General features: G+C 42.6%; 1 protein-coding gene and 1 long non-coding RNA gene across 3 annotated transcripts in view; one reads left to right on the forward strand and one right to left on the reverse strand.

Annotated features, from left to right (window-relative positions):
• The window catches only part of LOC138940398 (uncharacterized), a 160,075-nt gene that overhangs the window by 68,205 nt on the left and 69,585 nt on the right, over nt 1-22,285 (forward strand). The window lies entirely within an intron of this gene.
• The window catches only part of E75 (ecdysone-induced protein 75), a 51,415-nt gene that overhangs the window by 11,193 nt on the left and 17,937 nt on the right, over nt 1-22,285 (reverse strand). For both annotated transcript variants that reach the window (XM_070309275.1, XM_070309276.1), the window contains exon 2: nt 4,174-4,262. In XM_070309275.1, the coding sequence (XP_070165376.1) occupies nt 4,174-4,262 (89 nt within the window). The remainder of the gene's footprint in view (nt 1-4,173; nt 4,263-22,285) is intronic.

The raw sequence follows: 22,285 nt of genomic DNA on the forward strand, positions 1-22,285 counted from the left end.
ATCGCGGAGGTCAGAGATGATCGCTTCTGTGCCTCGCAGTTTCGCACCCTGCTGATATTATCGAACGATAACACAGCGATACAATTATTAAATTATAAAATTAGATATCGATCTCCATCAATTTTGTGTACTAGAAAGAAATGCCTACCGAATCCTATCGGTATCTAAACTGTTTATCAGTTAATCTATCGATCATAAATTCTAGAATGACCTACTCTCAAAAATTGCATCAATCTCTATCTTCGGGATCGCGTTTGTAAAATGATTAAGAATCGATTTAATTCCTTTTCTGTAAGAAATTTTCTCCATTTTTCTTTTTCACCTTCCATTGTCATCGAATTATTCATTCGACGAGACGCATCCGCGTAAATTGTGAACCCTTTCGAAGCTCATTGACTCACGGATACGTAATAAAGCGGCGTGACGCGTGTTGGAAAGGCAAGAATAATCTAATTATACTTTTTGCCGATGGTATCATGTTTCGCGGGACGAATTTATCGGGTGTAAAAATTGCGGTGGTCCGATTTCGCTTGGCGGGGAAGCGTTATCTCGAAGAGCTCCCGCTCCGGTGGACAGATACCACGTCGAGCGAACACCTACTACGATAATAAGCGACTGACCCGATTCTAAAGTAGATGCACCGGGGTCAGTAACCTCAAGCGAGCACCGAAATACTCGCGCAATCAAATGAAAATGAGATCGCGACTCGTTACGACGTCAAAAATGACGGTTACCCGAGAGAGGAAGGGAGAGTGGAAGGGGGGAGGGGGAGGGGGGAGGTGAAGGCTTCCCCCGTGGGAAGGGGTGTGCGGAGAGGATAGCGGAATGAGGGAGGAGGTGAAGGAGGAGGGAGAGAGTGACGTAACTGGCTCGGAGGGTCGACGACCGGAGGGTTAATGCACCGGTCGCCTGATTTCAACCCTCCGGAAAAAGCGTCGACGTGCACCTCCACCGATGATCGTTTCGTCGCGGAAATTTAAAAAGGAACTCTACTGTATCGAAGAATCTCATTTTTTTTTTCTTTTTTCCTGGATAATATCCTCTGATCTTTTCGAGAAAATCAGCCACACGAAAATATTCCTCTATTACAGCGATTGATATTCCATAAGTTCATATATTGAGGGAGAACTTTGGAGATTTGTATCTTTTAATTTTAAATTAAGATTTCCTGATTGAAAGAGAGCTCGTGCTCATCGTCGAAATGAAAAATACATTTTAATTTTTTTAATATAATTTCAAGCTATTTTATAAGTCAAAACTTATCAATTTGAAATATTACTAAAATATACAATATTAATTTCATGTGCGAAAATCATATTTGTTTCAAATCTCACTATGATATGTACCGTTATGATAGCAAGAGTAGGGCAATAATAGCGCCGTTCGGCTATTTCCGAACCGTAATCGATTTAGCTGAAATTGATTTAAAAATATTTATTACCTATTTTGAAAATATTCTTGAATCTACATCGATTAATAGAAATTCTACAAATATATCGTGTGCGTGTATATACTATATACTCTCTTACGCGTGACACCGTGTTACATTGGCAAGCTTTTTCCTATAGCGAAATTAATATTTCAGTGTTGAAATGCGCGTGGAGAAAAGTAGCGTACTGCCGATGAGACGGTAGAGCGAAATAGTGCAACAGTGATGCGACCGAGCGACCTAGTCTTAAAGATATCCAACACTCTTCCGCGTTCTCTTCCCTTTCCACACAGCCCCTCTTCCAGTACCTTAAGACGGTCTACCGCTAGCGGCTAGGTCACTCGGTGGAGACTCGTTCGGTTTAGCGCCTCTTACGGCGCTGTGGCCATAAGTTACTGACCTAGTCAACCAACCGGGGGCCATGACTCTGTGTGCCCGACCGATTAGTCTTTCCGGTGAATTTCAGCCATCGGAACGGTGGCGGAAAGTGGGAGGACGGATAAAGGGGACGGAAAAATCCTTAGCCAGGTGTTTCTACATGGAATGCGGCTGATCTAGTTCTTTTTTTTTTTTTTTTTTCCATGCCTACAATAGGAGCGATGAAAGCAAAAGTACCTGCTCCGCGCCATGAATCGAAAGGTCCTCCCGATACTTTCGCCTTCCCGCGGTTGCAACGATGATCACTGGGTTTTCGGTTGGCCCAGCTCTCTCTTTTAGCTCCCTTCTTTTGGGTTCCCCACATCTAAAATGTCTACTAGCGGTTCCGTTCGATTATTTCAATGGGAGAAGCACAACCGCAACGAATTCATCTAATACCGCGCTCTCAAAAAACTGCGTTTAAAGAGCTATTGCTCTGTGTCTAATCTAATCTCAATAATCAAAATTATATTCAAGTATCTGTGCATTGTGTGATATTGTATTATATAATCATAAATAACGGATTAATATTGAAGAGCTTTCTTTTTTTTTTTAATTTTGCAAAGCAAGAATATCAATCTAAATATAAATTAGTAATAAATGCAAATACAACTGTTAAGTTCTTTAATCATTTATATCGTAATTGCGACAAACTCTTGGAAACATTTTTACAGATAATAATGAGATTTATAAAAAATATCACGTCTTAGAAAAATAAAAAAATTTTTCCTTCTTTCTCTCTCCGTGACTATCGTATTTAAATAGGAAATATATTACGTAAATGCATATATCTCGTACGAAGATTCGCAAAAATAACCGTGAATCGTTTGTGAAGATTAGAAGATGATAATACGAAGCTGCCACGCGAGCGGTCTAAGTCGATCTGCGAGCGCGAACGATGCACAGCACCTGGTGGTATAACCACCTCCATATCCTCCCATCGTGGTGTGTCGATGGAGGTGGTAAAGTCAGCGGTGGGTAGTGGCGCCGTTCCTTCACTTCCTAAAACGCGTCGATAGCCAGTGCTATCCCACTTCCGGTCGAGTGTTGAAAGACGCGCGTACAATCGAAACAAAAGATGTCAAAATCGGGACATAATTTAAACAGCTCGTGAAAATATCCTCGTGACAAGACAAAAAAACGTCCGAGCGAATATTTATTCCGATACGAAGATAATGAAATACAACAATAATTCTCCGACTCCGATTTCCATCTTCGGGCCTCAAATATCCTCTTAGCAATTTTTCATTTTGTCAGGATATTAAGCTGTTAGGCATGGAAACTACTGACGAAAAAGGGATCTTTAGAAGGAATTTGAGAAGCCTTACCTGCTGTGAACCTTCCGAATTTCTTTAACGCGGACAAGTTGTAGCGATAAAAAGAGATCACATTTTCCGCCCAATTTTACGCAATATATTACGCAATGGTTAAGTTCATTCTCTAAGTTAACTGTTTCTTCCTAAGAATGATGGCGTCCTAGCATAAAAAATGGCGCAGAAGCGTAACATATGTCAAGAGGAATCTACAAGGAAATGATTGATGTTTTTAATCATGATCGCATCGATCATTGCAATCGTTAAGAAATTGACCCTGGCGATACGTAAATCGAAAATGACCTTCGAGGAGATTCCTCGCTGATGTGGGAGAACTACCGGATCGTGAAATAACCTCAAGGACCACTTGAAATCTCTTATGATTTCCGCGTGACCAAGGTTAACCCGTGCTCGGTCGACAGTTCCTACGTAGCCTTGGTTTCTCATTTCACGCACATTTACATTCACGCACGTTCATTCCTACTGGCCGTACTGCCCATCCACAATTTCGATATTCTCGAAGATATATAGAGATAATAATCTATTGCCACGGATTCTTTAAACTATTTGAAATAATTTTAATTCGATATATTATTTGGACAAGTTGATTTTTACTTTAATGGAAATTCGATCGCATACACTTTTTCTCGCGATTCTGTTACTTTTTTTATATATATTTTATACTTATAAAAAATCTTTAATTAAAATCATTTATCTCTGTCTCTAACTTTTGTATTTTTCGATTACAAATCAAATTATCGTTTACATCTATGACAAGAGTAAAGCAAGATTAATTTTGTTAACAAAACACCTCGACAAACATATCGAAATCGCTTGGCGCGAAAACACAATTCGCGCTGCAATCGCTCGCGCGATATCGGATTCCGTCAGCAGAATTTTTGATTTAAAAATCCGATTAGATATTGTAACGTAACCCTCCTCGAACCGAAACGTTAGCGCTGACGGAATCGGATCGCTACGTTAACTGACAACTGATCCGCCGTCGGTACTCACCTTGCATCCCTCGCAGGAGTGGACTCCATAGTGAAAACCGGACGCCTTGTCACCGCAGACCCGGCACAACACGGTCGTCCCGTCGAATTCTGAAACAAGCGAGAGAAATGCGTTCCGTTAATGCAAGTCGTCGCAACGATAATCATCCTCTCCCGCGGCTTCCTCTCCACGTGCCGCGGTGCGGCTGCGAGAGAAAGGTGGGAGGGAAAGAAGAACACTTTCTCCTCTCCCGCGCGCGCGTGCGGCGTGTTACAGCATCGCCGTATTACAACTTTCTGCTTTCACCCGCGGTCCTACTCGCTTTTTTTTTTTTACGCTCGCACGCGCCTATCTTAAATTACATTGTTTATCGCGCCGTCAATCAAAGAGAGATACCGGCTTATTCTCGCGTACCTATGTTAAGTTCGGGTTCGGGTTTAGCGGAGGAGACTGTCGAATCCATTGTCGGCATACTGGAACTAAGACAATGAGCTGCTAACTGCACCACGTGATACGGGCTAGTGATGCCCTGAGCGGGTACGCGCGGCACGTTGGACGCACGGGAGTCAAGCGTGGACACGCCGGCGATTAGCGATTCGGATGCGGGTGATGTTGCCAGCGTGTCCCGCGCACTACTGTCCGTAATAAGAATCATGTTTCGTCGGGAGAGGAAGCTTTCACTCTGTCAGTGTTCTCTCGTCCCTGAAGAAAACTACATCCGTTTGCTCACGACACTGCACTGAGAACGATTAGGTCGACATTTACGATATCAGTCCACTGGTCCTCATCTCGCTCTCACTGTCACTATACCCTCACTGACCGATCACTAATGAATATCGATTCGCGTGCGCGCGCTCAAACTTCCGCTCCGAGGTGTACGACGGATCGGTACGATCTGCGGTTGTGCAAAGGTTACAGCCAGGTGTTATAGCGATGCTCGCCGGCAAACGCAACGAATGGTAGCCGAACGCGAGCGGATGGTAACCTGAAGAGAGAGTGAAAGTAAGTCTTCGCTCGAGGGAGGTTCGCGTTGGTCTGACTCGTGTTCGGTGCTGCCGAGTATTGGTTACCTGGGGGCCGTGCAGCCCTTACTCGGCAACTCTGACCAACTCGAAGGTGGGGAGGGATTGATGTGCCTGCTCGCTTGCCAGACTATCGCAGGCTGTGCCTCGATCATCTACAATGTCTACGCCCTGGCTACCTAGTATGTAGTAGAGGACACACAACACATTGCTCCGTACGCTCTCTTACAGGGCCCCCCGAGAGAGTTCATCGTATTTTCAATGCTCGAGGTCACTGACAATTCGCTGCGGGCCCCCGGAGCTGTGCCGTCGCGACCATGACGGGCCCGACCAATCGGTCGTCGGCTCGACGGGCCCTGTAGTCGCGCGATTGGTCCGGCATCATCCCCACCGCGTCTACCACGACCAGCCGGCGGGGTCTCCTTCCTCCCGTTGGAGGAAGTTCATCGGCCGAAACCTTGACTGAATTACCCTGCAGCAGCGGCCAAGGCCATGCGCCCTCTCGCTCGAGCTAACCGCGAGTGTAGTGATTGTCGCGTTGCTTCTCTCTCTCTCTCTCTCTCTCTCTCTCTCTCTCTCTCTCTCTCTCTCTCTCTCTCTCTCTCTCTCTCTCTCTCTCTCTCTCTCTCTCTCTCTCTCTCTCTCATCTATCTATCTATCTCTCTTTTTCTCTTCCTCTTGCCATATCTTTGTCTCTTGCTTCTTTTTCTCTCTATTCCCACACTTGCTCCTCTCTCTTTTCGCTCACTCGTTCTTTCCTTATGTCTCTCTTTTCGCTCAGTCGTTCTTCCCCTTTGCTTTTTTCCTTCCTTCTTTTTTTCATTAGTATATACTATATAAAACCGTGATCTTTTTTTTCTCGCGGTATATGCCCCGCTTTGTTTCTCTCGTAATTTCCTACTCTCGAACGGGAAAAATTTTAATTCTTATGCGCGCAAATTTAAGAATGTCATAATCTTTGTTACCAATTTAAAGGATTATTCGTAAGAATTTTTAATAATGTCAGATATAAATAATTGAATATCTAATTAATTTGATTTTAAAATTTGTCATCAAGATTCACATTTATGAATAAAAAACTGATCGTCACGTGTATGTTTGCACAAAAAATGTGATGACGATTTGACATACTCGCTGAATCAGACCGAGAGATCAAGTTGAGGTCGGTATTCGCTATTTTAATATAAATATACTTGATGTCCCGAAAGCATTCTCGTGGCTGTTTATCACTTTTCTTATGTCGCATCGAATTACTGCTGATAAAACTGAAACGGATATTCAACCTACCAGTTATTCATCCTCTTCAATTGCGCAATGAGAAAAAATGGAAAAAATTTCGTTTAATTATTGTAATAAGCAATATTTATAAATAAATCTCGCTCAAAAAAAAAAAAAATTAAATATTATGATAATCGGGTCTCAAAAACTAAATTATTATTCATGCAAAATTGATATAATTTCTTTATAAATATTTTTTGATCACGTAATGATACTCGATTATTTAACGATGCGCAAGAAAAAGACCAAGAGTCGAGGTTAACGCACTGTTGTAAACTCGCGACAAAATAAATTACGTTAATGATAAAAATGTCAACTATCACTCTACCATATGGAAGTTAAAGTTTATATCTTTACAAGACAAAAGTTTTCTGTATAAAGACACGTTGTACGATATACAATGGCAAGGTCGGCAATAAACTTCAAAGGAACAGCGCAGAGGGAAGGGTTATATGATTCTCTGTCTATATCATCGAATTCTCGATTTTTGAGGCGATTGCTCGGTTCTTTCCTTTTTCACAAAAATATCGTATTTCGAGGATCCGAAATATCCTCCTACGGAAAATCCTTGAATGCACTTCCTGCGGTCTAAAGAATCTATACGGCTGCGAATCGAATGTGAACATTCGAGAATATTGAATTATGCGAAGATTTCATAGCGGTGTCAACTTTGCTTTCGTTAATAGAAAATAATCCGCAAGAGTAAATTATTATATATATTTGCGTTTATTCATTATGTTTATTATGTCACAAGTTGTGCGTGTGTATAAATTAAAAGTAAAAATGTAACAGAGGGATATCTCTCTATTCTTTCGCGCTTCTTATAAATAAATCATTGAGATGTATGTACAATATTATCCAGTATTTTTAAAATGGAGTTGTTCTTTGGTTAACCGATGCTTATTGAGCGCAATAAATCGTCTCTCCGTGAGATAGATTTACGCGGATATTTCGCTGAAGCATTTCTTCACGCTCTCTTACTCGGCTACGAACTCGGACAGACCTCGAATGTAATGGCCGCGACGACGGAGGTCAGACGATGGCGTTTCCTTGAAATCGGGTAGTGACCTGCAACCACGCACATTTATATGCAACGAATACACCATGACCCTCGCATCTATTTTTAATCGATCGTACTGTAAAGCCTATCGCACGTGTTGTTATTACATTATTTTTCTTTAAGCATCGTGTCAAAGAATATTACATTCTCAGACGTGAAGCGAATTTGATGGTTCATCTTCATTAACACATTCTATAGAGCGTCGAAATAATCCTCGCGCATATTTTCTTCAATGATTATTTACTATTATAACGATAGTCGATGATCTCCGGGAGAAAAAAAAAAGATTAGCTCGAACAATAAAAAAATTTTATAACGTTGAATGAATATTAATTACGTTTTATCCATAAAACCGTAGGTGAGTTTCTTCGCTTTGTCTGGTTCCCGCGTTTGAATTACATGACTTTTCGCCTTCGCGTATGGCTTAATGGATTCGTTTTATTCGCAATTATGTAAATGGGATTATCGGCGTTTGCATTGTGTATCAAGATGGTTCGCAATTCCTTCCTCTCGCTTTAATGGAATGGTAACGCGCAGCGATGCATGTTGAGGAGGCGCGCGGATAAAAATGTAACAAGCAGAGGCGCGTAATTAGAGGTTGCTTTTTCACAGCAACCGAGGATTGCATTGTCTACCGTTCGTGTCCTTGGCACTGAGCGACCGGTCGCCGACTTCATAGTCGCTTTGCCTCTATCAAGATTCTCGGCTTCCTACCCAGCTTCTGATTATCGTACAATCACGATGCGAACGTCGAAGGTCCTAGATATCTCTTCAGAAGATGCTATGCGCATCTCTGACACAAGTTCGATTCTTTCGTCAAACTTGGATGAAATTTTTAATTATCTATACATTCTTAAATTATTCTCGAGAAAAAAAGAAAGGAAAATATCTTGCCTGTCCGCGCGAATTAAAAGTGAAGATAAACAAATTTATTATGACGAGATTGATGCGTACCGTGTATAATTATTATGCGAGGGAAGAATATTGTCTGATCTGAACGCTTCTTTCACGCGATTCGCGGATTAACGGAGTACATAGTCGTCAATACATAGACCTGGTGCACATCGGCACGGACGCCGATCGTCGCGTATATGTCGTATCGCTGAGTAATATGGCGATACTTCCGCAGTGGGCGCTATGGGGCAGGCTATGGGCATAACGGTGCGCACTGCGCGTCACGCATATGCGTGCGTGATGTCACTGAACCTGGAGCAGCAGCAGCAGTAAGAGCGGGTGCACGTATGCGCGCAAACTCACAAGAATACCACGTGACTGTTCCGTCTTGCGGCTTTACGCGTTGTACTTTACATGTGTCATGTATTTTGCATCGCACGCGTTTCATCGATTTTTATAATGCCTCCGTAAGATCGTGTGATCGGCAACAAATTTGACCTTACAAACAACACACGGAAAAACGATCGATTAACTGATAATAATAAACTCTGGAGTACCGCCAATTTCCGGACTGCATGAGAAGATTCTAAATCTTTACACATTTGCGTAAAAAGACTTAAAAACTAAACTATACAAAAAGTACATCTAGATCCGTTTATTCGGAAATGCTATAAAATGTACGTGACCGCGCGCGTGCTTTTTCGGCATGAAGAGTCGGTCGTTCCAAAAAGAAAAGGAACGGAAGAGGATCAGTGGGCGTGGAGGAGCAGCTGCGTTGCATCACGCGTACACCCGCTGCACGGACATTAAGATGCGCGTTGTATTTCGTCGGCGTAATCTTTACAATGCGGCGCGTGTCTTCGATCATATCTCGTTCAGGGAAGCGCAGTGACTCAGGATATGTGTCAACGACGATGTGTCGTCGAATGAACGCGTCGAATTTCTCGCTCACGATATTGATCATGATATTCCGCGATATTTTCAAATTGTTACATTTAAAAAAAAAATAAAAGACCAATATTTCTACTGTCTAATTAAAATTCTTCTCCAGTTTTATTATATTTCAGTCGGTCACGCAACTCGATCTAGATTCGATAGTGATAAAACTTCTGTTAAGAAGCGATTTGGTAAAAAGCGCGATTATCGGGTCTACTTAAATGCATTCTATCACATCAATGACAGAATCGGTGAAAATGACACGAGCGATACTGTTCGCGCTTGCTCGTTCGCTCGCGGCGAAAGAAAAATGGAAAAAGTAATTTCTCTGCTGGCGCCACGTGCTGGGTCGAGCGATGGACGACTTGTGCCGCGACCTGCGAAGAAACACAAGGAGGCCGCGCTCGATCACCTCGTTGCGTTCGCGAGCGAGAACACGCACACGATCGCTCTCGCCTCTGTAAATGGTCGCGCGCGCAATTGACGCAGCGAAAGAATCTTGCGTCGTTCAGGTGGAAGAAGAAACGAGAGGAAGGCACGCAACGACGCGACATAGATAATGTAGATGTCTGCGATCGAGTACAGTTGCAACGACGAGGTAAAGATGAGCGAGTCGAGGTGTGATTCGCGCAGTTGATGCTAAAGAAAGAAATGCAATATCGTGAGCCTGATTGCGAGTCTTAGGAAGGCTTCGATTTCCAAAGCCTCGGCATCTCGAACCGTTAGATCTTTGATGAACCAAGATGGACGAGTTACAGTAAAGTCCTGTCAGTCGCGAATCCCGTCGATTTAGCGTAAAGGAAGAAATAGAACGTCGTGATCGAACGTTACGCGTTCATCATTCTGATCGTGGAGTTTATCATGATTTCGATTTTCAAAATCTCATTTCCTTTAGCCATTATATATTGTCGACAAGGAAAAATGATCGGGTTATAATAGATTGCTGCTTATAAATCGGATCGCGTGGGTTAAACGAACGTAAGAAATGGGATATCGCGTTATCCTGGCTGTGTTCTAAGAATCAAGAGTATTCCAATCTACGAAGTCTCTTAACTCCTTGAACCGTTAGATCCTTTACTTTATGAATAGCTGTGTGTATCCTTGGATATTGCGAATATTACATACTTGAATGGTCAATGTATTGTATCTTAACATTTCTGAGAACTTAAAAATCGCATTATTTATTTAATGGCAATATAGGTCATCTTATTAAAATTATTAAGATCATCGAAAGCGTCATTCGTGATGGCAAAGCCAAGGTAAACGGAAGGAAAAAGACGTCTTCTCGAGGAAACGACGTGGAACGTGAAGGTAAAAGATAGTACTGGCAGAGAAAGAAAGAAAGAAAGAGAGAGAGAGAGAGAGAGAGAGAATGAGGAGAGCAAGGAACGTGTGCCACTAGCCCCAGGCTGGCCTGCTTCGTATTGCTACTTTAAGACGCAACTTGATTATAGCGAGTACCTTTACTTATGGTCCCGCCTCCTCTCACGGACTGACGAACGGGTAGCCGCGGCAAACCGCTTTTCTCTTCCTCGATTGATCACGAAAAACGAGGAGAAACGAGGAGGCCGATGGTGCGAGCCTTCTACTAACATAAGCCGCTAACTAGGCTGACTGTGAGAAAGACGAGACCGTGTTTCTGGGGCTTGATTATCAGATTGATATAATCGGCAATTAATTTTTTCTTATTTCTTTTAATATTTTTGCAAAAAAGAAATTCACGTGTACAAATTTTGTTTTAATATTATTTTATCGAAAGGAACAACAATGTGTGAAATAATTCTATGACAAATTTAGTTTACTATCTATATAAAAATAAAAATATATCCGTATGTATCAATCGACTTTTTTTTTTTTTTTTTTTTTTTTTTTTTAAACAAAATCAGATTATGATGCGCTAAATTCTTTGAAATTTTCTTGACGTAATTAAGAAAAGAGTATAGAAATCAGACTAGAACGAGAGCGAAAAGAATTACAATTCAACAAAAATCGATTATGGAAAAATTCTTTGGAAAATTCTTTGGAAAGACACGCGCACAGTAGACACAAAAATAATGTTTATTTAATTCATCACATGGGAAAAAATACGGTAGAGCGTTAGATCGGAGAGCGTAGGAGTTGTCTTAAAAATTCATCCGCCTATTTAGCTCTAGACAAATAACCGACAATAAATCATACATGATGAGTAATAGCACGCAGTGACGGAACTGTAAGTAAATTGTCGATTTAAGTACCAAAGGTTAATGTATTTATGACATATTGCGAAGAAAGGGCGAGGGAAATTATTTAAGATCCTGAATTTTCGCGGTCATCGATCCTAGAATGGCGAACACTCTGCGCGAGGCGTGGTCTTCGGGAAGACAATGGATGCCGTGTCGGCGTCCTCGCGGTGCGTTGACCCAGAGAGCAGTCTTACGATTAATGGGGGCTTTTACATAACCGGCCTTGCCATTCTCGAATCTCGCGTGCTCTCGCCCGACCATCGTGATCTCGCGGCGATCTAACTCATCGTCTGGCATCTGCATTGTGAACCTTACGACAATGCGCGGCATGGGAACCGGTTTCGCAAAATGCAGGTACAGCAATGCACAGCGCGGACACTGGTTGCATCCGTTGCATCGAACGCGTGTTGTAGGGAAGGGAGAATTGTGGCTCTAGCGGTGAGAAAGAACGTTTTAATATATACAATATAAGATGCCATCGCGTATATACAGGCCCGATAGAAGGCCGTTTCAAGCCCTTGCAGCGATACATGTACAAAATGTCGAACACATCTGGCAATAATCGATATTTCAATGTATACGGTAATAATGTAATTGTATATAATCGAAGAAGCGATAAATCTTTTTAAATTATCAGATAGCGAATTCTGCATGATCTTTTAATTCGCGTCTTACTCTTAGCGCGCATTAGCTCTCTGACATCGAAGAGACATTACGTAGACCGTAAATCATCGATTTCCCGCGTACAGTAGATTTAATTGAGGTAGAGAAACCGTGTCGCGCGTCTCTCGATTCACCGTCGGTGGCGGCTCTCGCCGGGAACCTCCGGAAAGCGAAACCAATCGTGACTGCCGCGTCGCGGGCACCGCGTACCCGAGGTACGACCGAAAAGGTTGACACGGCGAGAATCAATGACCTCGTGGTCGCGGCAACGGAATGCGCCTGTTCCGCGGCTAGAGAGCCGCCGCGCCGTTCGTTTGAAATTCCGCCGAACGGTAAGGAAACGAGGTCCTCCACCTCGGCGGTGCAGCGCAATTGGATATAGGAAGGTAGGGGAAGGTCGGTCACGGGTGTATCGCGCCGAGTGTGGTTGCTAAGTCAAAATCGGTCTATCCACGGAGCGAAGCTTCTTCACTTCGGGATGGAGGCGAGGATAGGAGGAGGAGGAAGAGGAGGAGGAGAGAACCCAGAGAAGTAGAGAGAGAGAGAGAGAGAGAAGGAGAGCGAGGAGGCAGGCGGCTTCCGCGAATGTTACGGGACTGCATAGCGACGTGGGAGTGCAGCGACTGCATCGGCGCGCGCGTCTTGCAACCGACACGTATGTGTGTGTATACATACATACATACATACATACACACGCGTAGTCTCGGGAGTGCGCCGACCCCTACCAGCTCGCAAAACGGTCACTGACCTCTTCGCGCCGTTCGTCCCCATCCCACCCCGCGCGACTCGCCGCGAACGAGCACCTGCGTCGACGCTGAACGAAACGCGCCGGGATTGTGCGGGGCGTCGCGACGCCTGGCATAAAATCCAGGGTGGCGAGCGAAGCGGCGAGTGCACCCGCGCATCCTTGGAGATGATCGATTTTTCAAGTTTTAAAGGGAGATTGTCCCTCGGCTGTCGATTTTAAGAAAATTTAGACGAAATATAGAAAGAGAGATAGCGTACCGATAAATATCATTTTTAATCTTTTATTTTTTCTTTTCATAACGAAGAGAGCGAATCGATAATATATAAAATTACGGATAAGTTAAAGAGAGATAGTAGAAATACGTTAAAAAATATGAATGCGATTAAGCAGCGAGAGAAAAATCACGCAATGATCGCAATCTCGTTTTGACTTTCAACGGTGTCACTTGGCGTGGTAAATTAATATTCGCGTGTCTTTGAATTAAATGATCCGTTTCGAGAGTTGTTACGAGGTACCGCGAGGTCAATCGCGTTTCGCACTTAACGCGAGCTTTATGCGGCACGGTTAGAATCGGATAAAAGAAAAGCGAAGGAAGAAGGTGGGTTCGTTCCTCGCCCTCTCCCTTCTTCTTAGACGGACGCGCTCTTGCTTCCCGGTGCCTAGGAACGCTCGAGATGTGCGAATGAAGGGATTGGAGGGAGGAGGGTGTTCGCTCGAAAAATGGGAGAGAGGGCAGAAAGAGAATAAGAGAAGGAAGAAGAAGCGCAAGAGGAACAAGAAGAAAGCAGCGCAGAAGAAGAGGGGAACGCATCCTCGGGGCCGTCCTAACGGTAGGGCGGGTCACTGCACGCGGCTACGCGAATGCAACTCTTTGCAGTTGCATCGCGAGCGCCTGGCGAAGACTTCTACCAGATCGCGTGCACCGGTGCAATGCCCTACCTAGGTGTAACGCTCCCAGCTGCCCTTACGTATCCTCGCCGTCGCGCGAATACGCGTCCTTTCTCCTCCTCTCTTCTCGCTCATCGTCCTCTACCACCTTCGAGTCCTTGAACTCTCTCGCGAAGGGCTCTGTTGAGAATGCTAAGAGGCAATCTCTCTATCTATAGATAATCGCCTCCGAAGATGTTCGAGGGCGCGCACCTGATTCTTCGAACGGTCCATGTCCGAATAAACGATCGATTTTGCCGTAAAATCTATTAATTCTCGATAATCGAGACGAGATAAAATTTTTATCGGTATTTATTTATATCAAGTCTGCAGAAATCATCGCGGGAATTTATCAAAGAAAATCTGAACTTATTTATAGTTAATAAATATTGTATATATAAAAATCCTGAGAGAGAGAAGAAAAATAGATCTTCCTCAAGAATATATATCTGACCGAAAATATCAGGCGTCGTGCTATTTCGAGAATAGTGGACGTCACCGGAGCCCGGCGATATAATCTCCCCAATTACAAATAACTCTTTCGTCACACCGTCGAGAAAATTCATCGTGTTTCGTCGGTACGGAACGCGACGTGTAACAGTACTCCTACGTTTCTACGCTTAAGTACGCACAAGTCCACGCGCTCGTACGTCCGAGAGGTACGTGCGTGCGTAAGAGCATGAATGACATAACGATCGTAGGAGTCGTCGGCCGTCGACCCTAGAATTGCCGGTACGTTACTAACATGTGCATCGTGTTTTTTTTTTTTTCCTGAAAAATTTGTATTTCTCTATCCCGTAACTTTTTCAATTATAGCCAGGGGGAGAGTCGCGTAACTATTACCGTGGTATCGCGAGTGGCCACTAAAATTTTGCACACTGCTCCTTTACCCCTTTCTGTCTTAAGCACGCATGCGTGAGAGAAGCGAATAATACGAACGATCGAGAGTGTTCGGTCGTTGACCTTTGGCAAATGCATTCGCGATGCATCGCGTTTGAAAAGAATTCTCATTAAATAAAATATCTTTCTTTTGCACGCGCGGATAGAAATAAGCTTTCTATAATAGAATTCATACGATAAGAATTCTGATTATAACTAGACGATCAATCGCTGATATAAAATTGTAAAAACTTATACTCGTCAAAAATTGGAGAAATAATTTATCGGAGATTATTTATCCATGTATCCTTTTTACCGATATTCACATGGAAATTTAATTAAGATGTTAAATCAATATTTCGAATAGATATGAAAATATAATTGTCATCAGTTGTCTCCCTCTCAAATTACAACTGTAATTTATTTTACGGGAGTATCAAGTATGACAAATAGCACGATAATTCTGGTAGCAGTCGGAAATGGACGTCTCATAGTAAAGAGCGGCTTGGCGCGCTAAGCCTGTTTTTCTGACCCACATCGTCGAAAGTTCGTTGCCGCTATAATCCAGACGTGGCAGTTACCTGCGCAGTTTTGTTAGATGAATGATCTTTTGCGTCATACGATGTGACCACTGTTTTCGTTGATGTAATGTCTGGCGTGGTGGTCGCCGTTGCGTGCACTATCGCGAAGCCGGGAACGGTTCTCTCTCTCCAGATAGAGGTCGATCTACCTTCGGTACCGTGAATTATAGATGAGATTAAGAGATAGAAAAGGAATATTATTATCTATATCTTGTTAAAAATTGATATCGCTCAATTTGTGATTAATGTGTTATTTTCACACGAAAAGTGAGTTATATTACATATTAATATTTTAAAACGCGCACAAGAATATTTCTTTTAATATATCTTGCTATAAAAGCGCACGAAAAGAAGATGTTATTGAACATCTGACTTACACTATGAAAATAGATATTTTAGCACGTCATAAATAGTATGTCTTGAAAATTGTTCTACATCATATATATGCTGTCTTCGCGATAGGTCGCTTTTTCGATTTCCTTCCTCAGGCAGCTTTCAATGAAAAAGCGAGTCTCGTCTCGCGACTCGCTCGATCATCGAAGATTCTCGATTTCGGGGCACCGACAACGAGAAGGAGGCGATGAACTCGGTCATCGGGCAACAAACTGCAAGCCCCACTAGCTCGCCATCGTGGCTTCCTCTTTGCTTCTCGCTCGTTCCCTCCCTCGATCCTTCGCGCTCTTCGCATTTCTCTTCCTCTCCTTCTCCCTCTTTTTCTTCTTTGCCTCCTTCTCTTTTCGATTACACGGCGCACACACGCGTACATTTACTCCGTATACGAGGTAACGCTGCTTCGAGGCACTCTTGACCGTGAACTTCTCGATGTTTCTTCGGGATTTCTCGCGCGGAAATCGGCAGGAATCGCGCCGACCGCGTGACGCTCCCTTGTGATTTCTTACGACCGTATCCTGGGAGAAGAGAGATAAAATGGATGCTGAGCGAGCCTTTAAATTTTTAAATACCTATATTATAGTTCCTTATTATAAAGTTTCTTATATTTTTAGATGTATCATTAAATTTTTTTGAAATGTCACATATATTATACATCCTTTTATAATTGTCAGATATTTTAAATATCTTTGATTTTTAGATTTTTATTTTTATATTTTTACAAGAATCATAGATTTTGAATCGTTAAGCTGATGATCATATTCGCGTCAATTCCAACCAAGAATTTGGCGAGAACATAAATATTCGCGTTTCATTTCTGATATTATTGCAGACAAATTTAAAAGAAACAAGTGTCAAATGCATTGCAATGATTTATTGGTCTTATTCTCGTATCAAATGATTGCTATTATTTTTGATGACCCAACGATACGGATCGGGCGTTAACGTTGATAATTTGTGGCGGTGAAACGTGACGTCGTCGTGAAGCCAACCCCACCGCTCTTTCCATCCCGAACCTTCCACTTGTCATGTGATAAACTCACGCGTGAATACGCATACGGAGTAGCGGTTTCTCCTGCGTTGTCTAATAATGTTTTAGACAGGCGATAACAGCGGATCAATAATTTGTGGATAGAATTACCAATTCGCTTGGATAGCGATATAGAAGTAAGTAAATATCTCATATCTCGAAATTTACAACATTTGTCGTTTTCTTTATCTCTCGCCGTTCCTTCTAGGATTAACTATAATGTTAAAATAGAACGTGCGAATTTTCCGCCGTTCCCGGAAGAGGCGAGAGCGGTGTTGATTCGACGTCGAAGTAATTTTTCGCGAGGGATGTACGGAGAACACAGGAGGAAAGGACGAAGGAGGGAAGGCGGAGGAGGGATAGGAGGAGGGCGTTAGGCAGGAATCTCACGTGCAATTACTTCAGGGTACATCTAACCAGGGCTATGCACTCCGCGGGCGAGGGCCTCCTGACAAACGGTGAAAAAGCCCGTAGCGTAACCGTTGCTGTTGCTGCTGCATAGCACATTGACGTCGTCGTGCTAGTGTGGGTTACCTGGTTAGTGACCGGCCAACCGAGTTCACTGGCATCGGCCCTCTTCCAGGTTGGCTAATCTTGCGAACGGAGAACGCCTGCTCGCCTGCCTGCCTGCCTGCCTGCCTGCCTGACTCGCTCCTTCGTTTTTTCCCCTCTCCTCGACCACCTTCTCTTCTTTCTTCTTCCTCTTCTTGCTCCTTTTGCTCTTCTTTGATGGGAAATTCCCTTGGCGATTTCTAGCGTGGCTTTCATTATTTCCGACAAGCTGATGAAACAATTGGCGATCAACTTATACGCTTCTTAATCATATACATGGAAGAAAGATCTAGATTTAATTATATAATTACTTTAATTAATTCTTTAATTAGATTTAATTGTATAATATGAGTTCGCGTAATCGAAAAAAATATTCATTATTATACTAGAAAGTTACGTTTGTGAAAATTTGCCACCGTTCATTGAAAGTCCTCTTTCTCTGATTTCATATTAGTTATTTACCATATATAATATTAATAACGCGCGACTTTAATTTTGTATCGTCTTTGAATGAAATCTTTGTATAATATCTCGCGATAGATATTTATACGAATATATTTAGTAATGACAAGATCCGGAAGATCGGACAGTCGCTGAAACATATACGATGTAAGAAATTTACCAATGATTCATTGTGTTTCAGTATGATTCGTATTCTATCTATTCTGTCTCTGCGAGTGACGCATCAAGTCATACGTTTCAGCATTTATCGTTACGCGTGTTAGCCCATACGCACGTGCGACTCGTTACAAGCGGGCTACAGGTGAAGTAGGTACAACGCGTGTCATCGGATTTATCGTACAGATAGAATCACAGGATCGTGGTCCAGAATCTTTTTCACAACTAAACTTTCTATCATTTTAGGATGCAAAGACAACGTTTAGATGTAGCACTAAATAGATGTTGTAATTTTAACGAAGGAGCGGCAAAATTATTTTTTCGCGAAATCTTGACCGGCAAAGTATTGATATCATATATTTCATGTTCGATATTGCGTAGAAATCTAATAGTCCGACTTATAATCCGCGTTAATCACGCATGAAATAAGCAATTTACCGACTTGTTCGCCGATTCCTTATCCAATCGCGACGAGTATTAAATTAAACGGCGACCGTGAACCTACTTTTTGCGTAGCTTTTTGTCTATCAATCCTTGGACTCGCCTACCTTGGGATTCGACGATCGTCTCTGCGTAGTTTGACCTCGGCGGGAATGAAAAGGATGTCGTAAGGACATCGACTATCAAATTTTTTTTTTTTTGCCGACCGTTTTACGAGAGACTTCGAGTCGCAGAATTTTATCAAATCACATACAAGTAATATACGATCCTTGAAGTTATATGTAACCAAATAAGCTTCTCTATTCTCGACATTTTCAGCGTCGAAATTTAATTCGCCGAGATTTTTTAATCCTATGCGATAATATTCTTTACGATTAAAGTTTCTCATTAAATTATTGATAATCGAATGCGACAAGTTCGACAAGTGCTGAGGACAATGCGCTCGAGCTGAGTCGCTTCAGCATCGGTCAGTGGCCGTGTGTCTTGAACGGTTACGTATCACGTATTCACAACGCGAACTCTTCTTTGATCGGTCATCGGCACGACCCTCGACCATCATGTGCACACGCGCAAAGCGCCGTCAGGGCGGTGGGCTTCGGTAATCCGTACGCGTGCACATGTTCGTCGAAGCCGCGTGCGTTCACCCCGGGGCAGTAGACTACTAGGGGTAGTATAATCGTCATATTTACCGCACACATTCAAATTTTAAAACATCGCCGCTAGACTTTATCGTCTCGAAATTGCAATTGTTCTGCTTTCGTTCTCACGACGTAGCGTTTATTTCGAAATATTTTTTCAACAATATATATCACATATTTAATTATATAAACAAAATATATCCATAAAAGACTGAATTTCGGCGAATAAAAGCGTAGCGTACGGAAGTTTAATCGAATGGAATCTCGTAGCCTCTTTCCGAATCACTCCTAGTATATCTCGGTGGCATGAGATGGAACGGAAACACGGAACGGTTTATTCATTGATATTCTTCAGTGAGCATAATTGTTCGCCCCCCCCCCCACCTCCCCTCCCTTATATATCAACGTAATCTAGGCTGCAACGATGATTCTGGTAATCGAACAGTTTAATAGCAACGAAATTATAATTATTTCGCAAAATTGCTAAATCTCGATTAGAAAATGTTTAATTAAGTACGTTAAATACAAGGAAAGATTAAAGTGTGAATTGTTAAAAAGATTATTTGTTGTTGATAATAACCGAATCACTACTGTATAGTAAAAATGAAAATTTGCCGCGAGTATGGGGAGCGAACAAAGACGGCGCGCATAGCTAAACCTGGACTGTGCTCCAGATCTGCCGAGTGCTCTAAATTCATAAGTACCGACGGTGCGATCGAGTCCACTCGGGGCATCGAGTGCTCGCTCTTATTCGCATGCTCGGAGTGCTGCGCGACGCGAGCGCGAACGCGAACGCGAAAATGGGAGAAGACCATAGTGGTTCGCGGGTGGCGAGGAGTAGGAAGAGGGAGGTTAGTGAACGCAACTGGACGTCGGTCACTCACCTCCAACCATATTGCTCCACATCCGCGGAAGATAAAGCGAGAGGGGAAGGAGGCTGGCGATGGCTGGACCACATGGTAGAAAACAAAGACAAAGTTACGCACCAGGCGAAAGGATGCGCGAGAATCGGCTTATGTAATTGTCTCGCGAGACTTGGTCTAAATTTTTCTTTTCCCTTCCTCGTTTTATCTTCCAAAATAGGTTGCATCGCTACCGTCTTATCTAGCAATCGCTCTGATAATCGGGGAGGGAAATTGGAACGGTCAATGCGTGTCGACCCTTGCTTCATCGACGTATTTACTTATACATCTCGAAGATATAGAGCTTTTGTATAATTACACGCCACTTATAAGGCGAATGTTCGCTGTCACGGCGAGAGTGTCACGAAACAATGCACGATAGCGCGTGCCGGAGAAAGTCTCGTGAGAGAGTATATCTGGGAAAGCCAATCGCTGGTCGCATGACGAGTACGATTTACAACGCGATACGTATTTTTCGTAGACTAATGAGCAACGGGATGGTACTCCCGCGATAGAAATGGAAAGATCTTATCACTTCCTCGTTTTCCTGAATCGCCGATTGTAAAAGCTTGAAAGTTAATTCAGTTGGTTACTCCGCTTTACTCGTAAGATGTACAGGGATCCAACGGAGTAATGAGAATCTACTTTTTTTTTTTTATATATAAAGATGCGAATGTATACTATACGCGACGCGTTAACTTCAGCTATGAATTTTGTATTTAGAATTTATACAGGCGGTTTAATTCCCGTTCCACTCGGAGGACAGCCGTACTCGCGCGCGATTTTCCGCTCGCGAATGCGTCCCTTCCGGGCTGTTAGAAGGACCGCTTGCGGTAACGAGCAACCGATGGGACGGACTATTAGTCGGTCCCCATGGTTAGGTTGCTGCGTTGGCGTGGTCCCGCATTAGCATCGATATAGCGAGGGTCAGGTCGGGTTCGCTGAACTCGATGCACCGTGTCGGTGCATCGTGCGAAACACGGCGCGGCGTCCGCGCGAGGAATGAAGAGTACTGGGCGGAATGTTAGAAACGGTCGGTGTCAATGTACTCGAGGTATCGCGACTATGATCTAAAGAAGCGATAGCGACACATCGATTCAACAACGTACTTTATGAGACAAGTGATTGTAAAAAATTAACAGATTAACGTTTACAACTTTGTAATGATTATGCAATGGAACAAGTTGCACAGTTTTGCAATCAATCAATAGAATTAATAAAAGTTTCTAAGTGAGATCGAATACTTTATATAATCTTTATACAAACTTTCACGCGAGAAAATTAATGTAAAAAAAAACTATAGAATGTTTCGTTCACTTTTCCCTTTAAACATCAAGATATCATTATTAATATGAGTATTATAGTAAAATATTGTTTTTTTATTACAATATATATAATGACACAATTGATTACATTTAATCGTGATATAGTTTAAAAATATTTCATGTTATCCATGTCGATACGAGAGCACGTGGCAGCTTGCAAAACTGGTCCTCTCCGTGCGCTCATTGGCCCGCGACGCGCGCCGCTGACCGAATAACCAAATTTGCGCTTGCCTACTTTGGCTGTTACGTAACCGCGTTGTTTTACACCGATTTCGCGCCAACGGGCCCCGAGGGACCCACTTTAAACTAGTGCCGTATTTTTTTTTCTCTCTGCGTATGTCACGGTTAATTTTAGCGCACAAAGCTTGAATTTTATTCAATTTTGCGGTACACGAATCTTCCTTCTTTCATGTTATGGCTATAATTATTATATGATAAAATGCAGAAATTCAAAGAGGAGCACATTTTCTAAGAATTTCAAATTAATATTTTTTCAACGCATATTTAAATAATATTTTAATTTTACACGGAGTTGTTTGACTAAAATAAAAATTGAAATATTTGTTATGTCCGAAAATTCTTTATTTAATACCGCTATTAAATAATTTTAATCGTATTTAAATTTAATTATGGTTACTTTTTTTTTCATTCATGGGATAGTTCGGGAATTTAAAAAATTTAAAATATCACAAAAACGTACCGCTGGATGCAGCAAGCTCGCGCACTCGCGCGTGTACATAGCGTCGTTGCGGTTGCTCCTAACGATGCATCGACCTCTCTCTACGCGGTTGTGGCATGTGCACGGCTAGTGCATCGGCGGATCTACAGTTAGGCGAACCGAATTCGCGACAATGAACGAGGAAGCTAGCCGCAGCTTACCGACCTATTTTTAGATCACTAACGGATGACTATGCGCGCGAATATAAACGCCTCATTTTCTAATTTCTATCGTGATCGTTACAGTGATTTATTTCTATTTCGAAGCAGAATCTTTTTCAAGAAATTTTTCATGATATTCTCCAGCTGA

Source organism: Polyergus mexicanus, unplaced genomic scaffold, assembly GCF_030449975.1.
Source record: "Polyergus mexicanus isolate NDT 795.1 unplaced genomic scaffold, iyPolMexi1.0 SCAF_16, whole genome shotgun sequence".
Taxonomy (NCBI): Eukaryota; Metazoa; Arthropoda; class Insecta; order Hymenoptera; family Formicidae; genus Polyergus; species Polyergus mexicanus.